The sequence below is a fragment of the Capra hircus genome, chromosome 20, assembly GCF_001704415.2.
Source record: "Capra hircus breed San Clemente chromosome 20, ASM170441v1, whole genome shotgun sequence".
Lineage (NCBI taxonomy): Eukaryota > Metazoa > Chordata > Mammalia > Artiodactyla > Bovidae > Capra > Capra hircus.
This window is the reverse complement of record NC_030827.1, coordinates 41,512,415-41,540,031: the sequence shown is the minus strand read 5'-3', so window position 1 is coordinate 41,540,031 and position 27,617 is coordinate 41,512,415. Positions and strand designations below refer to the sequence as shown.

General features: G+C 44.2%; 1 protein-coding gene across 4 annotated transcripts in view; it reads left to right on the top strand.

The window, feature by feature from the left end:
• The window catches only part of PDZD2 (PDZ domain containing 2), a 322,225-nt gene that overhangs the window by 209,478 nt on the left and 85,130 nt on the right, over positions 1–27,617 (top strand). For 3 of the 4 annotated variants that reach the window (XM_018065554.1, XM_018065556.1, XM_018065557.1), the window contains 3 exons: positions 8,731–9,229; positions 19,635–19,777; positions 22,648–22,780. In XM_018065554.1, coding sequence (XP_017921043.1) covers positions 8,731–9,229; positions 19,635–19,777; positions 22,648–22,780 — 775 coding nt within the window. The remainder of the gene's footprint in view (positions 1–8,730; positions 9,230–19,634; positions 19,778–22,647; positions 22,781–27,617) is intronic. The other variant, XM_018065555.1, reaches the window with a different exon arrangement.

Here is a 27,617-nt window from a genome sequence, read left to right as displayed (position 1 = left end):
CAATTTTTTTGTTGCCAATTCAGTCCTCTGCTCCAGTATCAAGATTCAGATGTCCAGCCACCCACCCAGCAGCCACACAGCCTCTCAAACAACATATTCAGAGTGTAACTCCAGAATAGACCTGGGCATCAGAATAGGTCAGATGGCCCCAACACACAGAAAGCTACTCTACCAGCCTCAGGTGGTGACAGCTCCATGCCTCTGGTTGCTCAAGCCAAACACTTAGATACCATTCTTGACTTCTGTCTTCCTCTCACACCCTGTATCAGATCCAAAAGGAAAGACTGCTGACTCTACCTTCAAAACTGATCTTGATTTTGACCACTTCGAACCACCCCTACTGTTACTCTGCACTGAGCCAGCTTCTCTGAATATCTGGTCTCACTCCTACCCTTGCTCTGCCGGTCGTCTACTCTCAACACAGGAACAAAGCCTTCGTTTTAAAACAGAGTGCGTATCACATGATTCCTCTGCTCAGAGCTGAACTGCTTCTCATTTTTTTAAGAACTAGCTCTTTCTTTTTTGTTGTTTTTAAATGTAATTTTTTTTTTTGTTTTTGGCTTGGCCGGGTCTCTGTTACTGTGTGGTGCTTTTCTCCAGTTGAGTGCACAGGCTTCCTATTGCTGGGGCTTTTCTTGCTGTAGAGCACGGGCTCTAGGGCCCTTAGCTTCAGTCCTTGTGGTTCCTGGGCTCTATGGCACAGGCTCAGTAGTTGTGGCACACAGGCTTAGTTGCTCCCGATCGTCCCAGATATGGGATCGAACCCGTGTCTCCTGCATTGGCAGGTGGATTCTTTACCGCTGAGCCATTTGGGAAGCCCCCACTCCCCATTCTGTACAAAAGTCTTTACAACAGTCTTACAGAAACTGGTACCTCCCCGACCTAGTCCCCCGTTGCTCTCCTCCTTGCCCACTCCTCACTGTTCGCACGTGCACCAGGCACATTTCCAGTTTACCCCCTTTTACACTGGCTCTTCCCTCTGTCTGGAACGTTCTTCTCCCAGGCAGCTGCACGGCCAACTCTTTCATCTTCTTCAAGTGTTTGCTCAGTGCATTTAAAATTTCAGTCCACCTCATTCAGCTCCTGGCATGCTCAGTCCTCTTTATCCTGTTCAATATGTTCTGTTTTCCATAGCATGAATCACCTTCTAACATACTACTCAATATTTATTTGGATGATTGTTTAAATAGGTCTGTTGTTTGTCTTTGCCTCTGCTAAACTGTGAGCTCCACAAAGATGGACATCAGTTTTTTTTCACTGCTATACCCCCACCAAATGCCTAAACCAGTGCCTGGCATACAGTAGGTGTTCAATAACTGCTGGTTAAATGAGTGAATGAATGAATAGATTTGTAATGCACAAGTAGTAATGTGCAAAAGTAGTGTATGTCATGAGGGAAAAAGAAGTGAAAGGAGTTCCCATGTGTGCTGTCTGAGCTCATCAGTTCCCTCATGAGGTGAAATTGACTCATTCGTGTACAGCAAAGTCTGACTTCACCTGCATGCCCTCCCCCGCCCCGCCCCCACCAGGGAAAATGTGACCAACATCATCAGGATGAGTTAGCAAAGCTGTGTGGCTGGAGTTCTAATTTGATTTTGTATAGACTGCACGTTGATCTCATATAGTCATAAGAAACTCTGATTCACTCATAGTAATTGAATAAAGAAATGCAGTCATTTGCAAATAGAAGCCTGGAGGGTCTGTTTTGTGGGGCACTTTCTCTGCAGTACGTTTTATAAGGTCAGTTCTTATTGTTGATCACATGTTTTCTACTTAACTCAGCTTCTGAATTCCTGGTTCCCAAAAGTGTATGAATGCTTTCAAAATTGCTTTTATTGATTCATGCAGAAAATGAGGTAGAAGAAAACCTTGGAGGAAAGCTGAAACTTCATGTAAACTTACTACAACATGAATGCAAAGACCACGCTTCTAGGTCTTTCCTGTGAAAGCTGTATTGGGGTAGAAAGTGTGGGGTGTGTCCTGGTGTAGAGACACACTGCTGTGACGGTGGTGAATTTAAATCAGTCTTGTTAGTTTGAGATGTGAATTTTCAAAATAAATATGAAAAATCAATGATAACCTTCTTGCGTGGGAATTGAAAAATATTTTTTTTCAGGGATCATATGATTTAGCTGCTTTTTAATTGAGTATTCAAGGTTTTTTTTTTTATGTGGACCATTTTTAAAGTCCTTATTGAATTTGTTACAATATTGCTTCTGTTTCATGTTTTGGCATTTTAGTTGCGAGGAATATGGAATCTTAGTTCCCTAACCAGGGATTGAACCCCTACCCCTCCTCACTGGAAAGCAAAGTCTTAACCACTAGACCGAGGAGGAAATCCTTGATACACTGACTTTAATCAGTATTTGTGAACTCGAAGGCTCAAACACCCACTTTCTTTATGACTCCTCTTAGTATAATACCACCTCTGTTTGATTCTACCTGAAAGACTTATTCTCAATATTGTTTTGATGTAAGACGCGTATTGATTTTTATTTCTTAGTCACTGGTGTGACGACTCATATCACTGAGCTCCTTGGATAAGATTGGGGAACAAGATCAATTATGAACTGAGTCGGCATATTCTTCTGCTACAGGTCAAGAATTATGATTTTATCTGACCAGTAAGCTAAACCAGTTAGCCTGCCACAGTTTCCTGGGTGCTGCCGGCAGAAGATAGGAGAGTCCTGGATCAGGAGTGAAAGACAGTTTATCATTCACAGAAAGAGCAGTAGCCAGAGGATCAGCATACTTGCCCCTCTTCCCCACATCCTGGTTCCCCTAGAGCACCATGGACCTCTGTCCTCATAGGTAGGTGCTATGGCTTAAATTTCGCTCCTCTGCTGTGGTGGTTACAGGTTTGGCAGCTGATAATTTGGTTTGGGTTTGAATGACTAATATTGTATCATAGGTCAGAAAAAAAAAATTATTGTCAAGTATCTATTCTGATTCTTCACTTTCAACCTGTGTTTGCCAATCCAAATTTTATGGTTAAAAAAACTTATAAACAAGGACTTCTCAGGTGGTCCAGTGGTTAAGACACTGCAATTCCAAATAAGGGGGCACAGGTTTGATCCCTGGTCGGGGAACAGGATCCCACATGCTGTGCAGAGAGGCATAAATAAATAAAAAATGTAATTAATAATTTAAATTAATAATAATAAACACACATTTTATCATGAAGAAAACATGTTCATTTATGCATATTCTTCAGATAAGAGAGAGAAGGGGAGAGTCACTGAAGCCAGGCATTTGTGCTGAAGAGAGAAGGTGAGAATGAGTAAAACTTGGCTTCCCCAGTTAGCTCCGCCACCCAGCAGTTGGAATACAGTGTTCTGGTTACTTTTACGCTAAGCCCAGACCCTGTTCTATTTTCAGCTCTGTTTTGGTGCCCAATCCCATCTTCCTCCATCTGCTCAGAGCTCCCTTTCCCCTCCGTGAACTAGCAAGGAAGCACGTTGAGTTCTTTCCAGAAAGGGCCTTGGGAGTGCATCAAAGGGATCCGTATCTTTTCTCAGCGTGATATTCAGACCCCAAATTCTGCCTTCAGGGTCCCCCAAAGAAAGTTCAGCTCTTTCTAGGAAGGGCTGTGGAATCCGGGAAAAGCGTGCCCCAAATTCAAGGTAGTTGGAGGGCTACACCCGAGAAAGAATGCCCATGGGGACCCTGGTTCCTAACTGACTCCAGGAAGTGATGTTTCTCATCTTCCCTTCCCCTCTTGGAGAGCTGTCCAAACTTGCCTCCCTCTGCTTCCTAGCCAAGACTTCACTGGGAAATCAATCTCTGTATTTAACACTTCCTCTCAGCCCATTGTTCTCTGGGAACCTGCAGATTTATAACCTCAGACAGCCCTTTGGAATAATTAGGCTTAGCAGGTTTTCAAAGGACCACAGCCAGCTTTCCAGCCTCCTGTTACTCCTTAGGTGAGAGGTAAGAGGTTGGTCCTGTGTGTTAGACAGGGTGATCTTTGCAGCTATTTTCGCTGTAGAAATCTCAGACCCTAATAACTTGTCTATAAACATCTCCTTGTAGTCAGTGTTTAGTCTCCTGCGTTCTGACTGCAGACCTGACATACTCAGATGAAGCAAGAATATGTGGTCTGGTGAAAAGTTCCAGAGTCCTTTTATGTGTTCTTTGAGTTATACAGACCATTGTAGTACAGGCCAGGGCCCTGCAATGAAGATCCAAGTTCCTCTGAGTTCCACGCACATGTGCACCCTCAGTTCAGCCTGGCGTCAGACTTCTATAGTCTTACACTATGTACCAGACATCAGTGATCAGTGGCTGGAGGCCCAAGATGATTTCCAGGGGCACCTGGAGATCATAGATTCCAAGAGCTTTGGCAAAACAGTTTCAAATATCAAAACTGTACAGCTTCCTCTGGCCTTCTTTTGCTGGAATCAGGGCATGAGTTAATGATGGGTGTCTTTGGCCTTCCAGCATCTCACCTGTCTTTGCCCCTCTTATCTCCTGCCCCATATCCATCTTGATCTTCAAACTCCAGGAAGCTTTATCCCTTGAGCTCCTCCAAGCATCTAGTCTCACCTGCCAACCACTTCTCAGGCTCCCGCTCCTACAAAGCCCAGACTTTAAAATTACGACAGCATTAAGAAACAAAGGAGGTACTCAAAGTTTCATTTGGATAAAGCACTTTTTGAGAGGAAGGGAGAGAAAGGGATCTAGTCAGACAAGTTCTAGGCTAGAACTCAGTCCCTCATTTCTGGCCTTTGTCTTAAGGCCAGCCTGGGATGGTCAAAAGAAAATAAATTTTAGTGAATTGAATGAATAATTTTAAATACCAGAGGACAGATTTTTGGAATAAGTCAAAAAATAATCATATGGTATAGAGAAGCTACCATATGGTAGAAGACTAATTTTACCTGTTGTTAATGACGAGGGGACCTTCTATTTTTCTAAGTCATGTGATTGTATTTTGTGTCTGGTTTCTCTAATGTTGACTTTGAAGTTTACAGATTCTAATGGTGGGTAAAAATTCTGCGAAACAGAAAGGGGATTTGGAAGTATGAATTAGCCAGGCAGGTGCCGGAAAAGTTAGGCAAGTCATTTGGATACTTGATGGAGAGGGGATGCGGTGGCATTACCTTTAAGGTGATTCAGAGAATTGTAAGAAAATTGCCCACTGCCTAAGAGTCTCTTTTTCACTAACTTGCTACAGTGTCTATAATTCATGCATTACAGTTTGCCTTCAGGATGACCTTAGAAAATGCAGTGTCCAGGAAGGAATAAAGTAACCTGTCACATAGTTCCCTGAAGGTGTCAGGGTCTTATTTATTGTTAGGAAGCCAAGAAAGGACTGGGAGATGGTGCCAAACTAAGGATAAACTCCTCTTGCTTTGAAATTCTGCCGAATGTGGATCCTGCACAAGGGATAAAGTATCAGCCTTGGAAAAGTCTGTGGTTCCTGGAGTGCCTGTGAGAGCAGGGATAGGAAAGATATTCAAAATCTTTTACTCTGAATCAGTGGATCAACCTTGGTACTGAGTAGAAGGTCTCTGTGGATAATCCATCAAGTTGTTCAGAGCTGTAATACAAAAAGTAGAGTCTCAAAAGCAATTTGATAGAAATGGCCTCTCCCAGTGAAATCTTTTTCACATTGATGGTAAATGTCCTGGAGGCCTAGGACTTGGATGTGAAGGGACTGTTTTCTGTTTTTCTAGGTTTTTGTTTCATACTTGACACTGGGCTAGCTTGCTCTCCTACTCCTGAACTCTTCCCAGGAATCCAGCAATCACAGTTAGAACATGAAAGCAACTTAGAGATGATCCATTTTAACACCTTCACTTTGTAGATGAGGGAGCTGAAGCCCAGGAATGGTACTGATTTAAGAAGCAGAACTACACAGAGGATGTGCATGGTTGGGAAGCAGACAGACCTGGGTCTACCAGTAGGCAGTTGTGCAAACTTGGGCAAGTTAGTTAATATTTTTGAGCCTTGATTTCTTCTTCTGAGAGTTCTTAAAGAGTGTTCACTCAAAGAAAAAATTCAAAACTTGGCCGATATTATATTTGCTATTAGTTTTTTTTAAAAATTGAGATGTAATTCACACGACATAAAATTCAGCATTTTAAAATGTACAATTTAGTGGTTATATTCACCATATTGTGCAGTTATCACCACTGTCTAATTCTAGAACATTTTCATCACCTCCCTACAAAAAACCTGTACCTATTAGTGGTCAGTCTCAATTCTCCTTTCTTTCCTAACCCCCAGCTCCTGGGAACCACCGATCTGCTTTCTATCTCAGTGGGATCTCCCTATTCTGGAAATGTCCAATAATGGAATGATACATATCCCTTTGTGACCTGGCATCTTTCAGTTAGCATAATGCTTCAAGCTTCCCCCATGTTGTAGCATGAACTTCATTCCTTTTTATTTCTGAACAGTATTCCACTGTACAGAGGTATCATATTTTGTCTCTCCATTCATCTGTCAATGAAAATTTGGCATAATTAGCATTGTTTTACATGGTTGGGCCAAAGCTATAATGAAAACTTGGGTGTCTAACTCTCAACCTGGTCCTGTTTTTACTACCCCATCTGGTTTTTTCATAATATCTGAACATATATATTGGATTAATAGTAATGGTTTGCTCAAAGGAAACCCTTATAGCCTGCTAATTACTCTTATGATTTTATACCTTTCAGAGATTTTATCCAGTATGAAAAAAAGTATACAATGCAAAAAATGAAATCTAAACATTGTAGAAAAATGGTGCTGGAACCAGGGTTCATTTTCTAGACCCTAGAAAGGTCTAGAAATGTGTTTCATCTAGAAATGCCTAGAAATACCTTTCATCTCACTGTGTTTCATGGAACAACTTGGGGTCTGTATAGGATCTTATATCTACCTCATTTTTATGTGTAAGTTCATTGCCATGGTTTACAGCCCAGAATCAAAGAAAGTGTTTTACTCGCTTTGGCTGATACTTGAGGACTCTTCTCTCTTGTTCATTTTACTTCAAGGCAAAAATTCAGAATTGTTCTCTTCTTTGGTTAGAAAGTCACTGTCGTTGCAATACCCTGACCTTTATGTACGGGCAGTATATGCCTTTGGCTCAGAACTTAACTACATTTCAAACATGGCTGGTCATCTCTCCTTATGACCTGGTCCTTTTCTCACCCACTGACTGCCACAGCTTTCAGGTCTGGTATTTAGACACAGAGGGAGAGAGCCTGGTTTGGTATACTGGAAAATTTCTCTGTTTTCTACTAATTGAAAATGTAGGCACCATAGCCCCAGGCATTCTCTTTGTGGGGCATGAAGAAGGGAAGCCGGTCTGACTCGTTAAGGATTTAGCTGTTGACATTCTTTGCTTGGGAGCCAGTGATGTGTAGAATGTGGCAAGATTCCAGTGGTTGAAGGCATTTCCCTGGGTTCATCTAGGGTTTGTGCTGCCTTATCTTTGGTGGCATGAGTGGGGGATCCAGCCCAGCCTGGCTTCCTGACTTTGAGCAAGTGTTTTCTTCAGTGAAACTTTAATGATCTGGTCCTGGATGCTGCTAAGTACTCATCTCGCTTGATGTTTCACTGTTATTCTCTAAGATTTGGAAGAGTTGTCGTATATCAGGCTTCACATGCACTAGCTCATATGACTTCCTGCTCCTACATGTTTGACGGTCCTCAGATACGTGCGAAAACCATTGAGCCTGGCCCTTGTCTTCCTCAGGCTTAACACCCCTCCTTCCTCCCACCATTCCTGGTTGCCATGGTTTCCAGCAGCCAAGTTCATCCTGGTTGCCCTGTGTCTGCATGTTTTCCACTTTATTAGTATTCCTCTTCATGTGATGCCCAGACTGGAAGTGAGACTTCGCATGTTCTGTGAACAGCCAAACTGGAACCAGTACCAAGAAGTGAACCTGGTCCTCATTTCATGCCACACACATTGGCTGGTGCTTCTCTTGTTGGCTGAATCTTAATACAGCCCCTCCACCCTGCCCAACTCAGGATCTTTTTTTTCACCTTAACTCATGTGAGGCAGAGTTCCTCTTGTGCTGGTTTTTTTTTTTTTGCCTCAGTTTGACTCTCCAATCTGGCTTTTTTTATTTTATTGGAATATAGTTGATTTACAATATTGTGTTGATTTCTGCTATACATCAAAGTGACTCGGTTATTATATATATATTCTTCACACTCTTTTCCATTATGGTTTATCATAGGATATTCACTATCATTCCCTATGCTATACGGTAGGACCTTGTTGCTTTTATGTTCTGTATATAATAGTTTGTGTCATGCAGTTGATTTTTTGATCCCAAGGGCAGAACTATACATTCCCCCCAGTCTGATTTTTACATTTCCCTCGACACTGGCAGTGTTGTCCCATCAGAACAATATGAATGGGAGGCTGACATCATTCTGATTCAACAAGTTGTTGAGCAAAATGAAGAATAATTTTAAAAAAACAACAACAGTACATTAGGATTGGCCCTGTTAATAGAAAAATCCTTCTCTGAGTATCTTCGTAGGGGACTTCCATGAAACATGTTCAGTTCATGATGGTTTCTTGGTTTCTTTGGGGGTTATTTCTAGCATCAGCAATTCAATAGATTGAATGGAGCGTGGAGCCTGTTTAAGAAGCTTAGTGCCTCGATCACTCTGCCAAGCTTTTAGTCACATGGGTGCCGTGTGGGCCATGGATGCGTGGATCCACTGCCTTGTTCGCGGAGGATGTTTGGAGGGTTCTAACCGGCCCCTCTCTTTCCCTTGCAGTTACTTGGCTGAGCAGTGCTGGAATGGCGGCTTCATCTACCTGATCATGCTACGCCGCTTCAAGCACCAAGTCCATTCTTACAACGGCAACAGTAGCAACAGCTCCGAACCAGGAGAGACGCCTACCTTGGAACTGGGGGACCGAACAGTGAAAAAGGGGAAGAGAGCAAGAAAGTTTGGGGTCATTGCCAGGCCTTCTACCCACAAAGCTGCTGAAGAATCCAAGAGCAGTACTGGCTGTGAGTTGGACCACGACCCCGTGTCTGAGCTGGACAATGGCCTAGACCCTGAACTGGGAAACGGTCATGCTTTTGAGCTAGAAAATGGCCCGGATTTGCTCAAGGAGGTGGCTGGATCCCATCTAGATAGGTCGGAATTGGACAGAGGGACAGAGCCTAGAATTCCAAAGACAGATGCCCCTCTGCCCACAAGCAATGACAAACGCCGCTTCTCAAAATCTGGGAAGACAGACTTCCAATCCAGCGACTGCCTGGCACGGGTAAGGTTTGCTTTGATGGTAGAGGCTGAATTTTCCATGAAATATTGTTTGCAGTTGTGTTTACACTTTAGAAAATACACCTGAGATGACCTTGCATTTGGATACCGAAAGATATATTAAGATACATGATCAGAGGACATGATAATAACAACAAAAAAATCCAAGTTATTTTATCCCACTTAAATAAAGAGCTAGTCAAGTGATCCTAAGTGGAAAATTCAAGCCTTCTGTGGTATAATTTGAGTCATATGAGGCCTAGATAAAGTACTTGAACTGTATCATTATTTATCACTGTTGTCACCAGTGGAATTGCCACTGCAGGGCCAAGAATTCCTGGTGGCTGCTGATAGCATAAATATCCAAGCCTCGGTATTACACAGGAAGGATGTCCAACCTGCAGGGAAGTGTCTGCTTTTATTTTTAAAACATCAAAACAAGTGACATTTTCAGGGGATTGTGTTACTATGTTGCTAAATTCCAGTGAAGTCTGGAAACTTCATAGAAATCTCTGAAACTGTGGTATCCAGCTGTGATGGTCAGAGCTGGTCTTACCTAAAAGCAAGCAGGTTGGTCTATTCTGAATGGTAGTAGACACACTCTAGCCTCAAATGGTCTCCCCCGTTATAACCAATACCGGCTTGCTAAGTTACCTTCTGTAGGGTCAACGTGCTCATTCCAAGAACCCTCTCGGCCAGGTGTGCCTCTTGGTTCCTAAACAAAGCAGTAACTAGTGAGATGGTCCCTGATTGGTTTCTTTTCTGACTCAGGAGATGCCCTCTAAGGATGAAAGAGGAAGTTAGAAAGATGGAGAATGGGCACAGAGGAAGTATCAAGTTCGGCTTTGCAGTCTGGAAAATGGTGCCGTAGGAGGGAATGTAATTTCTAGTAAGGCTAGCTCATGAATATTTCTGCAGCTGTAGCCTGCCTGCATAATGAGTTGAGAAGAATCAAAATAACACCTGTCTTAAGGGACTAACCGTGTTCCTTCATTTGGAGATCTGGGTGACCTTCATAAAACCTGACACAGAGAAGGTGTATTTGTAGATGAAATGTACAAACCAGAAGAAAACAAATGTTTCTAATACTGATTTTCTACCAATTTTATGCCCCTCTTCCCCAGAAGGATTAAAAACAATAAAAAGATTATAATGTACACCTCTCTCCCAAATTAAGGGCAATAGAAATGTTATAGTATGTTCCTTATCAATGAATACTATATCTTGATATGATTTTTTTCTTCTGATGATCAGATTGTGAATATGCAGAAAGCCTAAAGTGAAAAAAACAAGTTGGGCAATATTGGTTCAGTTTGAAGGTTTAAGGTACCAAAAGTTTAGGGTGGAATCTCATATACAGTCCAAAGAAGTCCTTTGGCCTAGGACAAAGTGGGGATAATGGAATGATTTTCAAAGAAAAAAGTACCACACCAAACTTTTAAGAGAGTACCATCCTTTGCTCATCCTAATTAAAAGCAGTAACCTAAAATTAGATTTCTGGATTAGACTCTCTTAAGACTGCACATACCAGAATTCCTTTGCCTGGTTTTTGCACTCAACATCAAATGTTCCAGAAAATACAAATGAAAGGTGAAAAAAAGCAAATCTTCATCTATTGTCTTGGAACTTTTTTTTTTTTTTGAAGCCCCATGCCTATATTAAAAGAAGAAACTTGCCGTCTGGAATTCTCCATAACTGTTCTAAATCTGCAGACTGATTATTGACCTCGGGTTGTACATTTGGTCTTGAAAAAGTCAGAATTGGCCCCACATCTTCTCAGGCATGAATATTTCAGTACCTTTTGCAACCCCAGAAGTATCTTCATTAGATGCATTTGCCTGGGATTGATCGTGTTGACAAGAAGTGGATCTTCACAGCTTCCCTCCTCATTTTGGTGGCACCCAAACTGGGACCAGTAGACCTTAACAGTAGACTGCTTAGGTTCTTGGGATGGCTAGATGTGTATTTTTATTTCAGGATGAGCCCAAGGTCATGCTAAAGTGGAATTTCCAGAAAAACAAAAATTAGCTATTTACCTCACCTTTGGGGGAAAATTCCACTCTGTTTGAATAATGGGAGATTAGACATGTCGGCGTTGTTCCGTTTCTGCTTTATTAATGATTTAATATATCTACAGAGACTTAATAAATTACAGACAAGGCTCATGATTGTTCAGACCATTTTCATTTGTCAGCTACTTCTTTTTCATAGACTGTTATTTCTTACAGGAAAATAAATCCTCAGACTTTGTTTTTACATTTCTATTCTCCCTTAATGGACCTATAGGAAATATTTCAACAAATATCTCCTTTTAAAGTATGGCTTGGTTCTATAAAATATTAACACAGAATGATACACATGCAACCAGATGAATTTTTAAAAATACAAAAGTTAGGCCCATCTTCGAAAGCCCAGGAATCTCTTAGGATACAGCTAAGCAATTTTAGAAATGAATTCAGACTTCCTTACTCTCTTGTCTAGTGAAGCTCATTACTCACCCAAGGTGACATGTACACAGTGTGTATTTTTGTAATGCTGCATGGTAAGAATGAATGCAACCAAACTTGGTCACATAACAATGAAAACAATTCTACCATTTGTCAGTCAGGAGAGTTTATTCACAGCTGGCTTGTGTGTCTGTGCATCCGTTTGCAGTCTTAGCCTGGTACCCAAAAATCCACCCTGTGCCGTGCCAGACCTCTTTCCTGTAAGTGGTTCAGCAGAGACCTCAAAAAGGCTGCCAGAGCTCCAAATCTGCAGGAAAGTGTGTGAAACTCAGGAGGAGAGTCAACACGGAGGACATCTCCTGGGTGGTCCCTGACGTTTGCATCTGGCAGAGGCAGCGGGAGAATGGTCCTCTTCTAGGAGGACCCCACCGTCATGGGGTGAACATACATACTTCACATGGCAATGTCTCTAAGTTCACATCCACCTTCACCTCTCTTTGGAGCCCTCAGCTTTTTAACAGCCATCCTCAGGATGTCTCCATCTCTGATATTTCACATCATGCTGGAAACTGGATGAATGGCTTTCCCGCACCACCAAGCCCATTCTGACATTTCAGGTCTTACCATCCACAGAGCTGCCTGAGCCAGAAACCTGAGACTCAGCTAGTGACCACTTGCCCTGGATTGTGCAGAACTTTCCTGGTTTTTCACTGGCAATTCCATATTCTGGGAAATGCCGTCACCCAGCCAGATTGGGACAGTTGGCATTGTGGAGTTAGCTGGAATGCTGCCTTCGCTCGAAGAAGAAAATGGAAACCCACTCCAGTTTCTTGCCTGGGAAATCCCTTAGACAGAGGAGCCTGGTGGGCCATCATCCATAGGGTCACAAAGAGTTGGACACAACTTAGCGATAACAACTGCCGACTCCCTTACAGCAAGTCCAGTCAGTCCCTGAGTCCAGGCTGCTCCTGCTCCCTTGGGGATGTCCACGCTCTCCACTGCTGTGTGCCCCATCCTGCAGCTTTGCTTCAGGGCCAGGCTGCTGTCATTTCCCACCTGTGGTCACAGTAGTCTACACTGCTCCATCCCGTTGCAGTCAGAGGGACTTTTCTAAAGAGCACATCTTTCCATGCACACTGCGGCTGAAACCATTTAGTGGTCCATTTGCCTTGGGGGTAATCCCCGAACACCTCAGCCTGACATAGCACATAAGGAAGGCCCTTCATCACCTGATTCTCACTGCTCTCTTTCTCCCTGATTTGGGCTGAATTCATGTTTTCAAAATGCCATGCTCGCTCTTGCCTCTGAGCCTTTGCCATCTCTGCCCCAGTTCAGTGCATTGCACCTGTAGGTGCTTCGGAGACACTTATAATGAAGGCACAGGAGAGCCCCAAGCCTTGATGGGACACCAAGTTCCAGCCCTGGTTCTTCCATCCCCAGCTCTGTGGCCTTCAGGCTGCCATGTCCTTTCTCTGAGCTTGTTTTCTTACCTCCAAGCTGAGCTTTTTGGTCTGTTGACGGTGGAATTTCAACTCTGACATTATGATCACGTTTCTTCGTTTCTTACTAATCATTCTAAGTAAGAAGGGATAAGCAAACAATCTCAAAAATAAGTTTTCAGTTGAAGCCAGAGCATTTGCTGCAGTGAAATTCTGGTTGGATGATGTGTCTTCTCACATTTGGGGCAAAGATGCTGTTGTAACATTTTATTTTGGGTTCCAGCAGATGAGGTCATTTAAATGCTGCTGCGGCAACTCCCTTTAATATACTACCCCTGTTTTTGGTAAATAAATCCCTCTGTTTGCCTTCGTGGAGAGACGCATGTGTGAGCTCACACAGTAATTGGTGGTTTATAGGAAAGGGTAGCACTCCAACATTAATACAGACGTCCATAGCATCCAATTTTGCGTGGTTTGGCTTTTTCTCAACAGACTGACAAAGTCTCACTGCCCTTTCAGCCAACGTAGAAGGAAGCAAAAGCCCAAGCCATCTGTCTAGACAGGGTCTGCTTCAGAACTCCGTCATCTCTACAGCTGGGTCTGTGTTCACACTCTGAACATTGGCAAACGTGCAGGTCTCCCATCTTGGCGAACTTCTTAATGTCAGTCTCGATAACTTTGAAGACCCCTAAGATTCCCCAAACATTCTCTGTTTGTTCATTCAGTGACATTTATGCAGTATTGTGATGTGCTAGGCACTTTTCTAGCTGCTGGAAAATCCACTGGTAAACAAGAGACAAGGTTCCTATCTTGTGGCCTTTATCACATATAAGGGGCCACAAGCAATAAATAGATAAAACCAGAGTGTTAGATGCTGACCACAAGTACAATAAATGAAATAAAACAGAGTCGAGTAAAAGATGTCCCAGCAGTGACATGGGCGGGAGGCCAGTTGATATTGGATGTCAGCGAAGACCTTATTAAAGAGGCCATGTTTCAGCTGAAGACTGAGTGTCAGGAGGAGAGCAGCCCTGCAGAATCTGGGGGCAGAATGTTTCTGGTGAGAAACTAACATCCGAAGGTGCCATAAGACAGGAATGATAGAATATTCTGGTAGCAGAGACCGTAGCATAGTGAGTGACAGGGAGAGTACTAGGAGGTGATGTGAAAGAGACAAGATTACAAAAGTTCATGTTTACCATTGCAAAGAGTGTGGACCTTATTCTATATCTGGTGGGGAGCTGTCAGAAGGTTTAAGTTAAATGCATCATGATGTTTTTCTCTAAAGTTTATCCTAAATGTGTAATGGAGAATAGTGGCTTGTGAGAGGTAAAACTTAAAAATGGAGACCAGATCGGAGACTATGATAACCCAAGCTAAAAACGCTGGTGACTGATGAGGGTGGTGGCAGAGAAGACGAACAGAGGTGAGATGGATGTGGATCTGCTTTGCAAATAGAGCCTTCGGATCTCACTTATGGTTTAAGTATAGGGAATAGAAGGATGGATCAAAGACAGTCCTTGGGTTCTTGGTTTGCATGTCCTCTGAAGCTTGAATCGATGATATTGCTGTTCCCGTTGAGATGACAAAGTCAGGAAGAGAAGAGACTCCACTGGTGTGTGTAGAAGATACCTAAGTGGAATTGTAAGAAGACCGCTGGAAATACACTTGATATTATTGTATTTAAGTTGGCCTGTTGGGTTTTGGCTAGTTCCAGCTTTAGACTAATAAACTTTAGACACTGATTTTATTTTTAACTGAACACTGCTTTCATCTGTAGGCAGCTAGATTTAACGCGACAGTGCACAATTAAGACTGATAGCATCTGCCGCTTCCTGCTTCTGGCTTCCTTTGTGTTCCTCGGAACCCCTTCATTAGATGATCAAGGAATTCCATGGTGAGGAAACGTGCATCATTTTCTTTGAATTCTCCCCTTATAGTTCCTACTGTCTGTTATGGCGAGGGAATCCTCTTATTGGATAAAAGTGAGAAGATCTTTATTGGATAAAAGGAGATCTGTTTCTCTCTGCCCTCTGAAGCTTCTTCAGATTTTTTTGATGTGGACCATTCTCTTTATTTTAAATTTTTAATTAATTTATTGTAATTGCTTTACAATATTGTGTTGGCATCCACCATAGAACAATGCAAATGAGCCACAAGTACACATATGTCCCCTCCCTCCTGAACCTCCTCCCCACGCCCCCGCCTTCCCAGCCCCCTTGGTTGCCACAGAGCACTAGGTTGAGCTCTCTGTGCCCGTGCAGCAGCTTCCCACTGGCTAGCTAGTTTACACATGACAGTACATATGTGTCTACTCTCTCTACTCGTCCCACCCTCTCCCTCCTCCATGTGGCCAAAGTCTGTTTTTATGTCTGCATCTCTATTCCTGCCCTGCAAATAGGTTCATCAGTACCATTTTTCTAGATTCTGTATATATGCATTAATATGTGAAATTTGTTTTTCTCTTTCTGGCTTTCTTCACTCTGTATAACAGGCTCTAGGTTCATTCACCTCACTAGAGCTGACTCAAATGTGTTTCTTTTTATGGCTGAGTAATACTCCATTGTTTATATGTACCACAACTTCTTTTTCCATTTGTCTGCCAGTGGACATGTGGGTTGCTTCTATGTCCTAGCTGTTGTAAATAGTGCTGCTGTTAACATTGGGGTACATGGGTCTGTTTCATTTGTGGTTTTCTCAGAGTATATGCCCAGTAGCAGGGTTACTGGGTTATATGGTAGTTTTATTGTTCCTAGTTTTTTTAAGGAATCTCCATACTGTTCTCCACAGTGGCTGTATCAATTTGCATTCCCACCAACAGTGCAAGAAGATTCCCTTTTTCTCCCCACCCTCTCCAACACATTGTTTATAGATTTTTTGATGATGGCCATTCTAACTGGTGTGAATGGCTAACTCATTGTAGTTTTGATTTGCATTTCTCTAATAACGAGTAATGTTGAGTATCTTTTCCCGTTGTTGTTGGCCAACTGTATGTCTCTTTGGAGAAAAATCTGTTTAGGTCTTCCTCCCACTTTTTGATTGGGTTGTTTGTTTTTCTAGTATTGAGCTACCTGAGCTGCTTGTGTGTTCTGGAGATTAAGCCTTTGTCGATTGTTTCATTTGCAGTTATTTTCCCCCATTCGAGGGACTGTCTTTTCATCTTGTTTATAGTTTCCTTTGCTGTGCAAAAGCTTTTAAGTTTAATTAGGTCCCACTTGTTTATTTTTGTTTTTATTTCCATTGCTCCAAGAGGTGGGTCATAGAGAATCTTGCTGTGATTTATGTCAAGGAGTGTACTGCCTATGTTTTCCTCTAAGAGTTTTCCGGCCTTACATTTATGTCTTTAATCCATCTGAGTTCATTTTTGTGTATGGTGTTAGGAGGTGTTCTATTTTCATTCTTTTATATGTAGCTGTTCAGTTTTCCCAGCACCACTTATTGAAGAGGCTATCTTTTCTCCACTGTATATTCCTGCCTCCTGTGGCTGTGGACCATTCTTAAAATCTTTATTGAATTTGTTACAATATTGCTTCAGTTTTATGCTTTGGTGTTTTGGCCAAGAGGCATCTTGGATCTTAGCTCCCTGACCAGGAATCAAACCCACATCTCCCTCATTGGAAGATGAAACCGTAACCACTGGACCTTCAGGGAAGTCCCCCTCTTAAGCCATTTACATTAGATATGTGGGTTTGTTTTGTTTTTAACTAGTTGTGTGCATCTTGGGCCAGGGGTGTGGAGTGGGTTTGTGGGTGTTCTCCATGAATACTGTCTTTAACTCCTCTGTCAGGGTAAACATTTAGGCCATCCTTTCCCCCTGATCACAGTTCTGCATGTTTCTTGTCACAAGTCCTATTTCTAAAAGCATTTAAGAATTAGAACTGTATCCAGTATTGCCACGTCCTCTGTGAACCATACCTAACATTTCTGTTTAACCAAAGGAGGGTAGGATGGGAGAACATGATGGTGCAATTAGTCATAGGGATGGATAGGTTTCTACTAATCTGGGCTAAAACTAAAGGGATTTTCTTGTATCTGGGCTCTAATAATGGTCCCTGTTGTTCTTGAGAAAGAGTTCCACAGCTTTTCTGTACTGGGGGAGAGAGGAACACTACCCCACATCTTCAGGACACCAGGAGCCATGGGATATCTTCCAAGGGGGGGAAAAAAGTCAGGCCACCACCTGTGCTTATTTCCTACCTGCTCTGTGAGGCCCAGGGAGGCAGCCACAGCACTGGCCTGTGCATGAATGCAGGATGCTCAGCTCGCCAAAACAACAGCTAATCAGCACAGCCCTGCATGTGTTCTCTTTGGTTCTCCACCTGGCATACGGTCGCACGTACTGAAAGTTGCTGTCTCGTGGTAATTCTGAAGGATGGCTTCTTGGAAGGAGTGAAGCTATAAGAGACCCTGAAGGCAGGAAGGCTGTTCCTGAATGGGAAGGAAAGGTGTTCCAGAGGTCAGAGGCAACAAACCAAAACCCAGGGAGTCCAGAGTGAGACGATGGGATGATGTAGGGCTTGTTGACAAGTTCATGAACTACTGTGGTAAGCCAGTGACTTCTGAAGTTACATTTGGCCAGACAGGCTTCATGGGCCTGTGGTCAGTGGATGGAGGAGACAGCTGGCATCACCGCGTGTTGCTGGAATTGTGGGGACCCCATGAGCAGCCCTGGGCTTGGAAAAGAATAGGACCCAACAAGTCTCTGTTTGCTAATAATTTTCCCTAGACATTCCTGTTGCTGCACATCAGTGACCATTCCACGTCTGTTTTTTTTTTTTCTTTTTACTGTTGCATAAAGCTTCATTTTAGTTTCTGACAGTATGCACTTCAGATTTTCTAAATGCCTCACATTTTTTCTCTTTTGCGAACAGCTTGAGTGGGCAGGTTGCCTATTTTGAGGGAGATGATGGGTTTGTATTGGGCCTTAGCAGTTCCATTGGACTTTCGTGGTGAATGGAGAAAGCAGATGGTTTTTACTTTAGAAACTGAGGAATGCATTGGGACCCCCACCTATATACCTAGAGCTAAAAAGGACTTTGGGATGAGCCTAAAGTCAGACTCCCAGATAAACCACTTTGAAAGCTTTTGCTTTCATTTCTCTGAATAGCCAAGTGTCTGAGGAAACTCCAGTGTTTTGCAGTGGATGTACGTTTGTGTCTGTGGAATGGAATACAGAGTCAAAAGGAGAATGAACCAAAGCAGTTCAGAGGACTTAGAGACCTTTTTTTTTGTTGTCTAGTCATTCAGTCACGTCCAACACTTTTGTGACCCCATAGACTGTAGCCCGCCAGGCTCCTCTGTCCATGGGATTCTCCAGGCAAGAATATAGGAGTGGGTTGCCATTTCCTTCTCCAGGGGATCTTCCTGACCCAGGGATCGAACCCGCATCTCCTGCAAGTCCCCTGCATGGCAGGCAGATTCTTTACCACTGAGCCACCAGGGAAGCCCTACAGACCTCTATTAGTTTTTAAAAATGATTGATTTTGGGAAATTCCTGGCAGTCCAGTGGTTAAGACTCCATGCATCCAATGCTGGGGGTGTGGGTTCAGTCCCTGGTTGGGGAACTAAGATCCCACACAACCAAAAAATAATTAAAATAAAAAGGATAGATTTTTATCATTGTAGTATTTTTTAATGTTTTTAAAGAGCGTATTGACTAATGTGTGTAGAAGTTGATAACAAATTCACCAAGGAATTTCCTATTTTGATTTCTCCAAGATCTCATTCACATGTTGTCAGGAAGTTTTAAGATTCAATTCAATATGATGTTTTTAACATTTATGCGTGTGTGAGTCACATATGGTTACTGATTAACATTTATTATGTATCTACTAGATGTCAGGAGCATTGCTGCCTGCTTCCTGTCTCGTTTAATTCTAACACCAGACTTGGAAGTTTTAATAATCATCCCCACTTTAAAGGCAGGGAAACTGAGGTTTTGAGGCCTCAATTGATTTTCATAAATACTAAGTGATAGAGCTTGGCTCACACTAGTTGATGGCTCCTGGCTCTGTCTTCCTTTCATCTCCCTTTATTAATTAGTAGGTGTCGTAAATAAATGGAACCCAGATACAGCCAGTGTTAACTCACATAGTGGTATCTGGGTTTCAGGCGGAAGAGCTTTACTTAACAGGATCCTGGTCAGGGAATTCACACATCACCTTGGCCGTGCTGTCCAAAGTCATCTCCACTGGCCCCAGGTGGCTCATTCAATTTAATTGAAATGAAACATTCAGTGTCTCCGTTGCCAGCAGCTCATTTCAGGCATTCGACAGCCACCTGTGGCTGGCGGCTCTCCGTTAGATGATGCAGACACAGAACACTCCTGCCATCACAGAGCACTGGATCGGGCAGCGCTGACTGCTCGAGACTTTGGTCCAACCCGTAGAGTTTTCCCACCGGTGGTCCTCTGCAGTGTCTGTCAACAAGTGATGGGACTCGGCCAGACCTCCAGCTGCCCCTCCCGTGACAATGGTGCGTGTCTGTCCAGATGCTTCACAGTGTACTCACTTTTTCTTCCAAGGAGGAAGTTGGCCGGATATGGAAGATGGAGCTGCTTAAAGAATCGGATGGGCTGGGAATTCAGGTTAGTGGAGGCCGAGGATCAAAGCGCTCACCTCACGCTATCGTTGTCACCCAAGTGAAGGAAGGCGGTGCCGCTCACAGGTGACTGGACAACTCTCCCCTTTCTCTGCTTCTGGTCCTCCCCTCCCCTGCCCCTGGGTGCTGGGGGGGTAGTCAAAGGCCTGGTGATTATAGCTTACAAGGAAGGTGCTGGAGCATGGCAGGAGATCAGGCACAAGCTGTTCTAATTAAACACCCTTCTGAGCACAGAAAGTGGCTACTGGGTGGGGCCACTGCACGAAGGAGGGATTAGATTCCTTTCTAGTCCAGTTTGAGTGTCAAGTGGATGTTATCCTGAGTCTGGGGATGCTGGTGACACGTGGTTCCTTATCCGGAGCGCACCACGTGGTGGAACACCGCACCCTTCACATCGTCACTGTGGCTGACGACTCGGAGAAGTGATGGGGTTCAAACGTGACCACAGTTCACCTGCCACGCCATGGCTGTCAAGATCTGATACACATGTAAACACGTGTGTCTTGGTCGTGCAGATGTGGAGGGAGAAAAATAAATGTGAGTTTTCTCCTTGTGACCTGAAAACCATTCACACTCCAAAGCTACTCTTTTAACCTAAACAGTCATCTGAAGTAGGGAGATGGGTGGTGCTTAGGCAGAGCACGTCAAAGAAGTCCATATTGAGTCAGAGGGAGGTAGCCGTCCCCAGATGGAAGGTATGCTCCTGTATACATAGGGCATCTACTATTTGCAAAGCACCATAGGGTGTTGGAATGCCCATCTGTATAGAATAAGTGGGTAAAGGTGGAATTTCACTAATGAGGGAGGTGATTCCAGTCTGGAATTAGTATTCAGCCCAGGTACCCTGATGCTAAGAGGGAAATGGCAAACCAGAGCAGTAATGCCCTGCCCAAGACCTTGGGGGCTCTCAAAAACATATCTTATTAGGCGAAGTTGAAGGAGCTTGAAGTATTTGGTCTGAAGAATAGAATACCAAGGAGAGGACCAGTGCACAGATTATCAAGGTGTTCAATGCTCATCGGTCCCATAACTAGAAAGTATGATCCTGTTAGCCTGAGTAGAGAAGAGTTTAACTGCAGGTGTCACTTATCTGGGTGGTGGTAATTACTGAAGGTTTAAGACCTTAGGTAGTTCATATCTATACGAGCATCATCACACTTCCCAAAGGATAGATGCTTTAAAGAATTCTCATCAGATAGCCATAATCCCCATTACTCCTAGGTCTTTGGAAAGTTGGCAGTTAGGAAATTCCTGTGCCCAGAGCTGAGCTTAAGTAGAACTGTTCTTATCTATTTTTCAAGTGAGCCATTTTTTAATGGGTCTCACCATTTTCTTACACCCCTAGCCTGTATGTGTGTATGTGTTTGGGTGTTTAATTCACATGTGGGGCATTCTAGTTAATAACTGGAGCTGAGAAAGATGGGATCAAAGAGGAAAATAAGAGGAACAGAGACGTGGATGGCTTGATGGTGGTGTGGATAAGTAAACCCAAGGACGCTGGCTCAGCCACTGTGTTCCCCGGTATTCCTGAATGCCTCTCCTTCAAAGAGCTTGCCCTCATGCCTCCTGGAGGTTCCGGTGTGCTTATTCACCATGGTTTCCCTCTTTCTCTTCTCTTTCCATCCCAAGCATCCTACTAGGATTCTTAGCATTTCTCTGCTTTAGGGATTTTTGTAGGACAGAAAGCAGAGATTGTCAGCAATCTCTCATGCCTCCTGTCTTCTGTTAAAGCCTAAATTCATAGAAAAGATAATGATACATGCCCTAGAAGACAGAGAGAGAAAATGATGAGGGAGAGGAGGAGAGGGAAGTTGGTTAATTCAATGAAAGAAAGCAAGGAGGAGAGGGTCTACAGACTGGAGAGAAAAACACTGGGGTGAATCTGTGTGAGAGACAAGTGTGAGTGCCACCCTTGAATCCTGGGTGTTGATGCAAAGCCTCCAGAGGGGATGGTGGGACCGGGGCTCTGGGACTCTCAACTTCACCCAATTTTCCATCTCATATTTAGCAGTGGGGATGAAGAGCCTCTGGCTGCTTTGGGATCATGGGAGGCCAGTCCATTGGAGGCTCAGTTGGCACCCAGAGAACTGTTGACCCCCTATGGCAGGCAGACCCCGTGGTGACTGGACCTCCTTCCAGCCCAGCAGGAAGGAAGCTCCAAGTCCTTCCCTTAATTTAAAGGAAACAAAAAGAACACTCTTGCATGCCTGTGATGTACACCAGGTCTGTTCCCTGCAACAACAGTAACTTGGGCAGTTTCTTTGTTTTTCTGGTCATCCGTCTGCTTATGGAGCTTGGCGGCAGAGACACAAGGAGGAAGGAGGCAGTTTGAGACTTGACCCTCAAAGCCCTGTGACTCTTGGGCGGGGCGGGGGAGGGCGGTTACAGACACATGAGGTGCAGGGTCTCAGGTGCCACACAGGAAATCCAGGCAACAGTGTGTCACCTGGGGGGAGAGAGGGGCATGTGTTAGGGAAGGATTCCCGGTGAGCTTCAGATACCTTCGTTCTTCTGGGGCTCAGCTCAGAGACTCAGCTGATGACTCAGTCACAAGGGCAGGATGGCAGGTAGGACTGAGAAAAGAAAGACTTAAGTATCCTAAAGCTTTGGGGTCTCAGTTCCTCTCCATCATGTCTCCACCTGGATGGGAGTTTCACTGACATTGATGTAGGATATGGTGGTAACTTATGATCGTGCCTGTAACTAAGGGACCATCTGAAATCGTGAAACTCCTAGCTCTGCTCACTGGGCATCTAGACCCTGACGGAAGGATAAACAGTCTCACCCCAGCCATCCCCATCTTCCGTACTCCTCTGTAGCCCATTTTGGACTGTCCCCTTCTGACAACCCTCCCCAGCTCCAGGAAGATGGCCCTTCTCGAGCCTAGAACATCTTGACGAGGGATTTTTTTTTTTTTCCCGTCTCCATTTCCTCAGGGATGGCAGACTGTCCTTAGGAGATGAGCTGCTGGTAATCAATGGTCACTTACTAGTCGGGCTGTCCCACGAGGAAGCTGTGGCCATTCTTCGCTCAGCCACTGGTGTGGTTCAGCTGGTGGTGGCCAGCAAGGTAGGTGGATTTGTTTGTTTTGTAAAATATTTTGAATGGCAGTGGTAGATTTGGTTGGGAGCCCTCCCTGTGAACCCCCTCACCCCCGCCCCCTAACACATGCGTACTCGCCTTTGCTTGGGCCAGGCAAATAGCCATGATTCTGCAGTGCAAGCCCACAAGGGGCCCTGAGCTTAAGGGCTTTTAATCATCTTGCCATCCCTTAAGAGTCTTTATAGGTATATCTGGGCTTCTCTGGTAGTTCAGCTGGTAAAGAATCGACCTGCAATGTGGGAGACCTGGGTTCGATCCCTGGGTTGGGAAGATCCCCTGGAGAAGGAAACAGCTACCCACTCCAGCACTCTGGCCTGGAGAATTCCATGGACTAGGATGCAAAGAGTTGGACACGACTGAGCGACTTTCACGATAGGTTTATCTAGGGGATTAAAAAGCAACAAAAGGACTAAGGAAAAGGGGTGAATGGGAGAAAAGACAGGATAGAGAGAGTAGCAACTGGCCCAAGGGGAAACCAAGGAGGAGATGTGGAAGCAGGGGCGAGAGGGAGGTGACGTGCCTCTGGAGATGCACATCTTCCAGGACCTGCAAGAAGGAGGTTGGGGCAGCATGGGCAGGCTGCAGGCCCGGGCTCTGACCCCTGGTAGCACAGAACATCCGTGCTGGAGGAAGCCTTGTGAACCTTGCTTCCAGCTATGTCTCCCATCCTCCTCAGTTTTACAAATGACCCGGCGAGACAGAGCTTCCGAGGGGGCCTTGATGCAGCTGAGAGTGCCGGGACCCTGACTCTTGCTATGGCGCCAAGTCTGGCCATGCCCTCTGTCTGGATGCCACCTCTTCTTCATGAGGCCTCAGGCTGGGGCTTCTTTCACCCCCACCCATCAGAGCATGTGAAACTAATGCTGAGGTCTGGGACCCCCATCTGCTCTCTCCCCAGGTCTCACCAGCCTTAAAGCACCGCAGAGAGGCAATGGGATACCGTGGCTGCGGGACAAGGGGAGGAACAGGGCTGTCTGGGTTCTGCTCCATTGTCTGATGAGATAGTGACATCCATGAGCCCAGGGGAGAGCCCTCAGGACTTGGGGGCTAGTGAAGCGGAGCCACGGGGCTTCGTTCCGGTTCATCCTGGATCCAATTCAGGGGAGCACTGGTGTGAGCCACTCCATCCTTAACCCTTCCCAGCCATAGCTCTCACCAGGATGGCTGATTTCCCCCAATTATCCTTGATGTTACTTTTGAACCCTGCATGCACAGGTTTTTCTTTATTTTCCTTCTTAGATTTTGTGTGCTCAGTCATGTCTGACTCTGCGACCCCATGGACTGTAGCCTGCCAGGCTCCCCTGTCCATGAGATTTCTCAGGCAAGAATACTGAAGTGGGTTGCCGTTTGCTCCTCCACGGGATCTTTCCAACTGTGTCTCTTGTGTCTCCTGTGTTAGCAGGCAGGTTCCTTACCACTAGCACCTCCTGGGTTTAATAAATAGGTGAGTATTTTGAGTCATCTGAAAAATCTACTTTCCCCGTTTATGCTTCGCTGGTGGCTCAACTGGTAAAGAATCCACCTGCAACGCAAGAGACCTGGGTTTGATTCCTGGGTTAGGAAGATCCCCTGGAGAAGGCAACAGCTACCCACTCCAGTATTCTAGCCTGGAGAATTCCATGAAATGTATAGTTCATGGAGTCGCAAAGAGTCAGACACGACTGAGCAACTTTCACTTTCTCCTTTATACCATGTACCCCCAATCCTGCTTCCAACTAGAATTCTGAGCTTGGCAAAGACTTGGCAGGAAGAGCTGATGCTGAAGCCCTGGAGGCAGGAATTGAGACCTCCATTCATACACCCCATCTTCACCTCCCAGAGATGCTGTGGGCATCCTCTCCCTAGGGATGGGGCAGGAGCAAAGCCAGGGATGCTCTCGGTCAGCCTGGGGGATCCTACAAGGAGGGCAAGGCTGAAACAAATTCCTCATTTGACCAGATGTGGTGGGAATTTGAAAAGCATTATTGGTTCTTACACACACACACCCCACCTCCCCAAGCTTGCAGCTTAACCATGCAGAAGTCTCTGCACAGGCATTAAAGCATGTGCACCAAACCTTTATTTCTGGACTGACTTCTTTCTCTTGCTAGTTTGGAAAGTGGGAAAGAAATCTCTTCTATGCCAGTCATTATACATAAACGACACAAAATACAAAAACAAAAAACGACCCCTCATGGGTAAAACTAGTAATTAAGGGGCACATGTGAGATTTTTGAAAACAGATGTCACTTATCAACTTAAAGGAAGAAAGACACTAACATGTACTGGGTACCACTGGGTGCCAGGTGCTTTATACCTACTATCTCATTTAATTCTTAAAGTGAATCCCATGAGAGAGCTATTAGTTCTTTTTATTCAGAAGATGAGATTAGAATCTAAGCAATAAGTTAATCTGTTCAGAGATCATACAGGCGGTGGGTGGCAGAAGCAGCTTTCATCCTGGGCCCGCTGGCCATCAGAGTTTCATGCTGCCCCTTAGTCGCATAAGATATAAAGGAATCCGGAGCCCTTGGTGTTAGAACAAGGTCATATGTTCCTACTAGAGGCTGTGACACTTTGGGATGCTTGCTGAGGCTTTTGTAGAGCTGAGGAGCGTCCAGAGCTGAGGAACAGGAGTCCATTCTGGTTTTCAGTCTGTTGGTTCTTGGCCATCTATCCAGAGCTATGGCCCTAAGGCTGACCAGTCCTCAGAGCTTTCTCTTCCTCCCCATTTGCTTCACCTACAACTAAGCAATATACGCTGCTGCACAGCTGCCAGCTGTTTGCTCCTGAACTTACTCTGCTCCATCCAAGGTGCTCATCCATGGAGAAAAAGCACCTGATCGATAGGCGCTGCTTGACTTCTGTTCCTCTTCTTTATCCCAAAGAACAAGTCATCTATAGACTTCAGTTCTGCCTTTATATTCAAAGAGAAAAGAATAAAAAACTTTTGACTTTTCCCGTATAAGGAATAATTAAAAAATCTAAATTATATGCTTATGCCGATAAGCATCACCTTGTCACAAAACTTAACAGGCATTGTTTTAGAAATATAACAGTTACTGTCTTCTGGAAAGGATGTCTCGTGTTTATGCACAGTATGTCATTTGCGTGTAAGAGAGGAGCTTAGAAAGTTTTTGTTGAATGAATCGACTCAGAATGTCCTAGTTCATCTTGATATTCCTGGAAGTACACGCGTAGCAACACGAATTTCTCTTGTGCACTGTCTCTTTTTTGTTTCACTCTTGGGTTTTATTAACAACAAATATGTATTCATTGTATCTAATGTAGAAAACCCAGAAAAAATGTATAGAGAAGAAAAACATGATAAAATGTCTAATATCGCCAATGGTACCATCCACTAACCGGTGTTTCCTTCCAGACAGAACATGTTTCCTTTCAAATGGAATCAAACACAAGGAGACAGGGTGTACCTGGAGGCAGTCCTACCAGGATTCAGGGGCCAGCACAGCCCTTTAAAAACTGTGTATCTTGAGCAAGTTGGTGCTTCTTTCAAAATCTCACTTGTGCAGTGAGAATCAATAACTGCTTCATGGGATGTTAGGAAGATTAAATGAACGATAAAGATCTCTAAACAATGTAGTTGGTCACAGTGAGCAGTTGCAAAAATGTGTCTTTATGGTTTTCATATTGTATCCAGATTATTGTTACATCTGTTATTAATACGGTTCTTACATATTATTTTTAACCTGCTTTTTCACTAAGTAACCCACTAAAAGAGCACTTTCCACATCAGGAAATGTATTTCTAGATCAGCATTTTTAATGACAGTGACTATTCTATCTTGTGGCTGTTGTGAAATTTACTCAATAGTTGGAACTTTCACTCTTTTAAGCTTCCTGCTATTAATAGTTGAGCAGAATTGACATCACAGAAGAGGATTCAGCTCACTTTCTCACAAATAACTCTTTTTCCTTTCCTTGGGCAAGGTCTGAAAGTATGGTAGTCACAAATTACTGATCTAAGATGAATGAGGTTCAGGTACCCTGAAGGAGTGGAATCCACATCAAACTAGGGACAAACGTCACTGTCACCAGGGGCCAACTCACTGGTAGTTTGTAGTGTCCCTTATATAAGCTGGGTGTTCTTTGTTGTTCTATCTTCTGTCATCCCCCAAGGAATATGATGATCAAAACTTTCCACATGTTTCCTTCCTGGTAGAAATTGCTGGTGTGGCAGCAAGAGGAGAGGGCACGTTGCTGTTTCATTCTGGCCTCAGATCAGCCCTGCAGCCCTGGCCCCTGGCCTCGCATGCCATGTCCTTCCCCAGGAGAGCTCTCAGCTCCCGCGCTTGCCTCATTTGTCCTTGGGATTGTCACGTGGCCTCATGGATCTCGCCTGCACCACACACCATTCTGACTTTATCTGTGTCTAGGAAGGAAGGGCTGTGTTGATGAAGCCCCCTTTGGAGTCTAATCTTAATAGAATGTGATTCCATGTATTTCTGTTGTCCTTTAAAAGTTGTTCAAGGACTGCTTTCATGGCAGACATTATCAGTCTCCACTCTCATTGCGATTCAGTAAATGATCTAATCTTTCTAACCAACAGGGGCCTGTGAGATGAGCAGTGAGCGAGAGGAGAATATAGTGGATGTTCGAGCTCTGAGCTCGACCTGGGGACACAGCGCTGAGCAGGCATGGTTTGGGGAACTCTCAGACAAAAAGGGAGATAGATGAACAAGTTACATACCCAAAGTGAGGCAGTAAATGGTAGAGGAGAGGAGAAATGTGGGACTCCAGGAAGGCTTGCAAGGGAGGATGCTCAAGCTTTGCCCAAAGAGATCTTAGCCTTGGGAAGAAGAGTG